Source organism: Tigriopus californicus, chromosome 1 (assembly GCF_007210705.1).
Source record: "Tigriopus californicus strain San Diego chromosome 1, Tcal_SD_v2.1, whole genome shotgun sequence".
Taxonomy (NCBI): Eukaryota; Metazoa; Arthropoda; class Copepoda; order Harpacticoida; family Harpacticidae; genus Tigriopus; species Tigriopus californicus.
The window spans coordinates 6,607,492-6,615,746 of NC_081440.1; the positions used below are offsets into that span (position 1 = coordinate 6,607,492).

The following is an 8,255-nucleotide window of genomic DNA, read 5'->3' on the forward strand; positions in this document are numbered from 1 at the left end:
TTGGGTAAAGTGCTCCCTTCACGTATAAGAACTGCCTCAATTATCGTTCACATCTTACAGGTTGGAGTTGATGCAAGGTCCATGACCTAAGGCTGCTCAAAATTTGTAGTATTCATAGCGTTCCATTCCTAAATCAGGCTTAGAACAATATAAACAATGATCTCAAAACCATGGCTTTGCATTTGTTAAACCTTGGCGTTCCATGGTTACTGCTTGCTAACCCAAAGGTTAGTTTCAGCCTTCCTTTCATCACTAAGATATTTTCATATCGATTAAGTTTTACGTGTGACTCTCCTTTTTAAGCGCAAAGCGAAACACAAATAACAAAATTATCACTTATCTTAATATACTCGAATATATCAAGGTACTACATACTTGTCTTATAGTACAATATACAATATTATCACAATGTACTCAAGATATACTACATGATAAACAACAATTACTCTGAAACCTCGTCTCGGACACCTTTCTCTTATCTTGGACCAATTTAACGCATTGTGTTGACTGTACACAAATGTGGGTCACTAGGGAATGTATAAAACATGCTCTCAGTATTTATCGCAGACTATATTCATTCACTCTTTCTTGAAAGGGTCGAGAGAACAAAAATGTTTCTTCCTTCTCGCGTCAAATTTGTGCCAAGGGTTAGCAAATACTAAAAATAATAGATAGTCACAAAATGTAGCTCATTTTAAACATCAGTTGCTTAATATTAAGCTTTTTTAATGATTTTCTCTCTTACAACCTAGCTATTAGGAAGATAGCAAAGAAAAGGAAATGTCATTGTATTGATTTTTTCGCAAGAGATCACCCGAACTCGGATCTGCCCTGATCCGGAAAAGAATATAGGCCCAATCCTAATTCTAGGCCGATCAGACATCTTCATCAAATCCTAAATCCTATTCAAATTCAAAGCAGGCTATTTCCCTGCCATGCATCCCCCCCTATAACCACATATGTCCCGGTGCTAAGAAAGCATCACTTCTTGTCTATGGCAAGGAAGAATTCGAAGCAATACACAATCTTTGATCTGGTTATTTATTCCCTCTATACAAAAGTGTGGAACTTAAATATAGCCATGCCAGAGTTGAGTACATTGTTTTGGTTCATGGCAAGCAGGCTTAAAGGCACACATTTTACGTGTTATATTTCCAAGCATCACAGTCAACAATAGAGCTAATTTGTCTAGGATAAAGACGATTCCAGGCAAAAATCAAAAAAGTCTGTTAGACTGATGCAAGAACCAAGAGCCAGTTTTGGTAGCATCTCAATAGGTGTTCAATAGTGATGATCACCATGATGTGTCACTTTGAAGGATTATTAGTCACGTGGACCCACCGATTCACAATATTCGAGCGTCTAGTTTCACTGGATCACGGAATGGGACTTTTCCATTGGTAACAAACTGAGAGTCAAGTCTCCTCCGACTTGACTCAATTGATCTCGTAGTCAAATTTGAATTAGTCACTCTAAAATTGTAGAATCTGATTGATCCAATCTTTGAAATGAGATATCCTTGTGTAGACCCCGGGTTGGTTCTTCTCGGCACAACCAATGCCCCAACTGATCACGCCCGAGAGCATGAACCGACCATCTTCTTTCTGCACAACCATCGGACCTCCACTGTCACCCTAAAAGAGAGAAAGGAACCCATTAGATTACCGACTAGTTAAAAGTAGTGGTGCAGAAATTTTAGTTTTACATTTACCGTAGCCGATAATTATTTTCAAGCATGTCATTGAAGAGTAGCCCAAGGCCAAAAGCTAGCCACATTCATGTCGTATTGCAAGCCTACAGCTACATTATTTGGACATTGTCCAGAACTACCTCGACAAAGTTGATGGGCTAGAAGTCTTCGTGTGATTTAATTTTGCAAATGCCTTCTCGCTAACTTTCCCTTTGTGAAGAAAAAAATGACCGGAGCTTCTGTCACCAGAGCGTTATTTCTAAACTCAACCGAACCCCTGTGCTGTGTGTGTGTGTGCGTGATGTGACATGATTCAATTAGTAAACTTGGACCACTCGATCGTACCTCGCATGAGTCCTTTCCACCTTCCTCATAACCGGCGCAGATAAAGATATTTGGTATATGCTCGACGTAGCCTGCATCCTTATACATGAGTTCACAGTCCGAGTTCTTGATAACGGGAAGGCCTACTTCTTGCATCACGGAAGGCAAAGGTCCATCTGTAATTGAGCGATAATAAATGTGACATGAAATTAGATGAATCGGGGAGAAACTTTCAAGATTGAGGTGGAGGAGGAGTAGAGAAACCAGTCCAGATGTGCAGAGAACAAAAACAGTTGAACGGAGTTGTTGCAATAGGACTAGTGGTAGCGGAGGAAGAAGAACTTGATGATGATGATGAAAAGACAGAGAAAGTGGTTAAGGCGGAAGAGAAGAAAGAATAAATGGAGACGAGGGACTAGCTGCAAAAGACAAAAGATCACCTGCGAGGAATTGCAAAACATTTTCATCCAAAGAAATTTCTCTCCATTCTTTGAAACAATCGAGAGAGAATCTTTGTCAGTTCATCACCTGAAATCTATCGTGACATCTAATTCATGTGGCAATTCGTGGCAGATGATCTTAGCGTCACATATCTAGCTAGGTACGATTTCTCCATATCCTGTCACTGACAGTCAGGGAAATTTCGAAAATCTATTTTGCGTCCCTCATTGTTTGTACCTTCATAAAGACGTCCCCATCCGGTGACCCAAGCAGTCTCTCCCACGAGGCTTTTGTCGTCCTCGGGGATGCAAATGGGAATGATGTTTGGACTGAACGTGACGGGTTCGTAAAAGCGTAATAACGCCAAATCGTACTCAAACGTTTTCGGGTCGAATTTGGGATGGCTGGCCACGATCTGGACGGTCCGATCAACAAATTTGTGGGGTTCGGACACACCATTCAAATCATACTCTCCCATTCGAAGGGACAAGTCGTCAGGGGAAACGCTGAAATTGATAACGTTTAAGACTATTAATTCAGGCTCGGTGGTCGTTGGCCACAAAAAGTCAACGTTGTCATGGGAGTGGAAATCATTTACGTAGTTCTAAACGTCTTGGTGCTCGAGGGCGCCAAACGAATTGCTTGATTGAAATCCCATAGCTAAGTTGGTGGGAATTGGCTCATGGAATTTGTTTTAGGACTACTTACTTCTCCACGCAATGCGCAGCGGTGATGGCCCAATTTTCACTCAGCAACGCACATCCGCACTTGTGAAGGTACGTGGCTGCAAGGAGGAGAGAACAAGATTACAGATCGAAAATTCTCAGACACAAACCTACTTTCTGTGATTTAATGCCGGAAGCGGTTCGCTTTACCTGTTCGCCACTGCCTCAAAGATACCTGCCAAGGCCACTCCCCATAATCTGCGGCAAGGCCGTTGACAATCCGACCTGATCGCATGACTGAGCGTTCCTCACGGTTAAAGAAAAGCTTGAGCTCGTCGTCGCCCATCTTGGCCTGACCAATTCGAGCCTCGGAAGGACCGTTGCGGACACCATCTGAGTAGAGGGATTCCCTATTCGGTACTTTAAACCAGGGTCGTCTTCCGCAAGCTAAAGGGGTTCACGGTCATTAGTATCATGAGTAACAACTTGGCTTAGAGTTTCTATTTAAGGGAAGTGTAGGTTTACCTTGCTGATAAGTCATGTTTGAGAGTGGAATATTTTCCTCCTCGTCGTTCACCTCATTATCCTTGGGACTCTCCGTGCTCCACAACGATCCAAAAAGAGAGGAGCTAGTAGTAGTAGTAGTAGTAGTAGTAGTAGTAGTAGTAGTAGTAGTAGTAGTAGTAGTAGTAGTAGTAGTAGTAGTAGTAGTAGTAGTAGTAGTNGTAGTAGTAGTAGTAGTAGTAGTAGTAGTAGTAGTAGTAGTGGTAGTAGTAGTAGTGGTAGTAGTAGTAGTAGTTGTTGTTGTAGTTGTTGTTGTTGTAGTAGTGGTGGTAGTGGTGGTAGTGGTGGTAGCTGTGGCAGTAGTAGTTGCGGTAGTAGTAGTAGTGGTGGTGGTGGTGGTGGTGGTGGTAGTAGTAGTTGTTGTTGTGGGGGTGGGGATATTGGTGGTAGTAGTGATTGTCGTTGTAGTAGCAGTAGCAGTAGCAGTAGGGGTAGCTGTTGTAGTGGTCGAAGAGGTTGTTGCCGTTGTTGTAGTAATAGTGGTTGTTACCGTTGTTGTAGTAATTGTGGTTGTTATTGTAGAAGTAATAGTTGTGGTGGTATCGCTTGCTGCCATCGTCGTATTAGCAATAGAAATTGAGCTTGTAGTTTCTATACCTACTGTAACACTAGCATCAACATTAGCGTCAGAGGTAGTGACAGTGGTAGCTAAAATGGTGTCAGTTGTATTCTTGGTGAGCATGGTTGAAATTTCGATTTCTGTGCTTGTGGCGGTCTGGTTAACGGTAGGGATAGTGGTATCATCCTCGGAAATCCAACTTAAAGTGTTGGTGGTGGCTTCAGTTGTTTCGATGTTTGATGATTGGTCTAAATCATCTAGTAAAGAATTTGGGATCGAATCTTCTGAACTTGCTGCAGCTTCTTCCGATGTTCCTAAAGTTGTAAAACCAGCCTCTAGCTCGCCAGTATCGAACTCCAGTGTAATTGCGCTTGTGGTATCTTTGTTTATCAGAGTCTCATCTCCATCCTCGGCGCTTTCTTCTAAGGCAGATGTCGTAGATGATGCAACCCCAGTAGACATAGTGGTTACTGGAGCTGAAGGAGATTCAGGCTCCTCTTGAGGAACAATTGGCGTTCCAACTACGGATGCAGGTTCCGCAGGGGCGCTGATCTTGTCTTGAAGGGGAACAACGGCATTTTGCTCTGGGTCAGGGAAATCAGTGGTCTGACTAACTTGAGAAGTTGTTTCACTAAACTCTTCTCCGGTAGTTTTGACTGCCAACTCATCCAAGAGATCAGGCACTTCGGTCGAAACTTCCTCATCAGGCACCACTTTCGTGGTAGTATTTGCAAAATCCCCACCCTCGTCATCATCTTGAATCTCCTCAAAGGACGAATCGTCGGCGACGGTAGACGTTTCCGAGGTCAATGTTGAAATATCGTCGGTTGATATGTCATCCATTGTTGTGGGTGTTGCACCCCCAGTTGAGGACATTACGCTGGAGACAGATGATGCTGTGTCTACCGAAGCTGTTGTTGATGAGGATAAAGGCTCCATCGTAGATACATCCAAGTCCATCATAGGGGAGACTGTAGTGGTCGAAACTGAACCAGTTGTCGTCGAAGTTGCGACCTCAGTTTGAGCTGACGTTGAGCTCATACCTTCTGGAGGGGACGATGTTAAAACGGTTGGATCTGAAGTGCTAGATGATAATATCGACGGTATCGACGTTGATGATGATGATAATGTTGATGAAGAAGATGATGTAGATGATGGGGTTGAAGACTCGAGTTCAATCTGAGGTTGGTTTCCGATAGCTTCATTATCCATCACCTCATTGGTCTCCGCCATGGAAATATCTTGATTTGGCAGTTTGCAGCAACTTCCGAAGTAAAACCTATCGATGCATGTGCGTAAATGAACGCCTCCCGCCTCAACACAATTCCAAGCAAACATGCACACGCCTTTCTCGCCAGTTTTCTCGGATTGGCAACTCAATGGCTGGATTTGCCGCTCCAAACCTGGAACAAAGACGACCAACGGGAAAAGTCAGTTCAAAGGATCGATAGAACGAAATTAAACATTCAATTGTCTGACAGTTGGCCACATTCACGGATTGAACAGCCAAGTGTCACTTTATCCCATTTTATGGGATAATGGTGCTGATCTGTCTCACTTTATCAGTCGACAGTGATCCCTCTCATTCCTAACATTATTGAATTTTCTCGCTCATATTCATCTTGAAGAGGCTTTCAGAATTCTCCGCCAACAACTGTCAAAATGAAAATGCTCAAACGGCGGGATTAGGGCCATTCAACTAAGCCTCTAGGGGAAAAGTAGGAGTATGAGAAGGAGGAGGAGGAGGAAGAACAGACTTCATATTGAAGGGCCCTTGACTTTTCCTCCCCATTCTGGGGATAATGCCAAAATCCTACTTTGTTGGAGACAATGTTTTGGAACATTTTGCAGACTGTTCGATTCTTACCCACGCGATCGGCTTGGTGTGTTCCTCGATGCTGTTGTTGCTGCCAGGAATGATGTTGTGGTTGTTGTTGTCGGTGGTATGAATTGATCATTCGTTCCGAAGAATGAAGACTGTCCTCGCCTTGATTGTGATAGGGTTTGGCCAGGGAGATTGATGTGGTCAAGCTCAGGATAAGGAACAGCGCTCCCAATGGAGGTAGCGGTGAATGAAGCATCGTGGCAGTGTGTTTTCGCGTAGTAATGACTAGACCCATTTCGGTGTAAGATTGGATGGCAACCTTTGGAAGAATTGTCCTAACATCAACGCCTAAAATCAAAAGGAAATGTTGAAGAGCATGGAGGTAAGAAGATTGATCTTTGCAAAGTAATTGGACCCCCCCTCCCTTCTGTTCTTTTATCGCCATTCAAGAGCTAATGAAATTAAAAAGCCGCAATTATTTCGACCCATTGCTCCCCTGCTAGCACATTGGGTGGAGCCATTTCGGGATCTTTGCCAAGTCGACATAATATGAGAGGAAGAAGAAGAACGACGACGACGGCGAGGTCCACGATTGCTACGAGAGAATCATCATCGTTTCTTCTTTCAACGTGTTCCAGCGAGAGGCGTGAAATTGTAGCTGGATAGGGTCTACCAAAGATTTTTCTTTGCCTTCTTTTTCAATAGGCAAGGTCCTCAAAATGCTTGTGGTGGGTAGCCAAATCTTTTGTCGTCCCATACAGAGACCGATTGAAGGAGAGACAGAGAGAGAAGGAGAGACCTAGATGGCTGGCTTGTAGGTGGTTGGAACACTCTATTCAATTTGGACCCAAAAGGAGAGATCATTAAGGAACCGACCATTTTGGACGGCTGCCAATTATCCTGGAACTAACCAGTCACGACACCACTGAAGGCTCAAGTCACCACCGTTACATAGGGTTCTCTTTTTACATCCACTTCTTTGAACCAAGGCACAGATATTACTCTCGGATCAGGACAGACTCGGATTGAAAGGAGTCTTTTTGTGTCTTAATATATTCACTTAGTCCCCCCCCAACCCCCCCACCTTAATCTTGAAAGGGCGGGCGTGTGTTTATGTGCCTTAGAATTTCGGTTTTACATGCAATGTCCTAGAAATCAAGCAACACATTCCACACCTTGACTTACTACCCCTCCTTTCCTCGACACTCTTATTCCAAAGACTAGGGTTTACCCCTTCTGTCTCATTCATAAAACATAGATCTCGTATGTTAAATGAAGTGTACTCTAATAATCTTCCAGTTTATAGTACATTTTTCAGCCATATCCTGTGTCTTAAAGAGCGGTGTGGATTTCCCCGATGTCAGCAACCCAATTGGGGGAGGAGGAAGAGGAGGAAGAGGTGAAGAACAAGACAACCAACCAACCAACCATCCACCTCGATAAGGATAGCTGCTCCTCTGTGTGCAGGGATAAGAAAAGAATTGTCGAGATAAAGGGCCAAAGAACTCAATTCGAGGCGAACACAAAAGATTGAGACCCTTTAGAAGTCACCGCTCTCCACAAATGTGGGTCTACCCTTTCATCTTGGTCGTCTCCTAAACACAGCCACGAGAGCTTTGATTTTCCTCTCTAAAGAACCTCCAAAGAGGCTTTACTAGGCTGGCTGTTTGTTATTTGCAATACCATCCTCGAAGAATCGACTATCTCCTAGACTTTTTCGGACCCTACATCCCGTATTTCTTATATTGAATTTTCGATCACATTCCGAAATAGTCGCCAATAGTAGGTCCGTGGAAGTTAGATGAGGAAAGACATTTGCTACATCGAGCCGTTAAAAGATGGACCTATATTCGAATTTAGACCTCCTCTTAAAGTTTGGGTGAGAGTATGATATAAAACTGAAATTTTGACAGCCGTTAGTTTGCTCCTGGTTGCTAGTTTTTAACAATGTGATTGATTATGTCCCAATGGAGTTGTTGATACATACGTTCATTTTGATTATACGTCTTCGTCGGTTTAGATGGCGAGTAGTATTACTTATTCAAGACCAATTCCAGTATTGTCTAGTTGTACAATGTTGATTGAAAGCAAACGAGCATTGGAAAGAACCATAAAAAACCTTCAAAAATGCTTTCCTAAAATTGTCGCATTCCAATTTATGCCAATCTTAGCAAAACAGCCTCTCTA

General features: G+C 43.1%; 1 protein-coding gene across 4 annotated transcripts in view; it reads right to left on the reverse strand.

Annotated features, from left to right (window-relative positions):
- Nucleotides 1-1,021: 1,021 nt before the first annotated feature.
- LOC131883833 (mucin-5AC-like) overlaps nt 1,022-8,255 on the reverse strand; it is a 7,638-nt gene continuing 404 nt past the window's right edge. For 3 of the 4 annotated variants that reach the window (XM_059231439.1, XM_059231422.1, XM_059231446.1), the window contains exons 2-8: nt 6,111-6,416; nt 3,646-5,646; nt 3,331-3,567; nt 3,164-3,239; nt 2,693-2,961; nt 2,036-2,190; nt 1,022-1,634 (exon numbers count right to left, since the gene is read on the reverse strand). In XM_059231439.1, the coding sequence (XP_059087422.1) occupies nt 1,473-1,634; nt 2,036-2,190; nt 2,693-2,961; nt 3,164-3,239; nt 3,331-3,567; nt 3,646-5,646; nt 6,111-6,363 (3,153 nt within the window). In that variant the 5' untranslated portion in view covers nt 6,364-6,416 and the 3' untranslated portion in view covers nt 1,022-1,472. Of the gene's footprint in view, nt 1,635-2,035; nt 2,191-2,692; nt 2,962-3,163; nt 3,240-3,330; nt 3,568-3,645; nt 5,647-6,110; nt 6,417-6,979; nt 7,144-8,255 lie in introns of those variants that run through there. The other variant, XM_059231430.1, reaches the window with a different exon arrangement.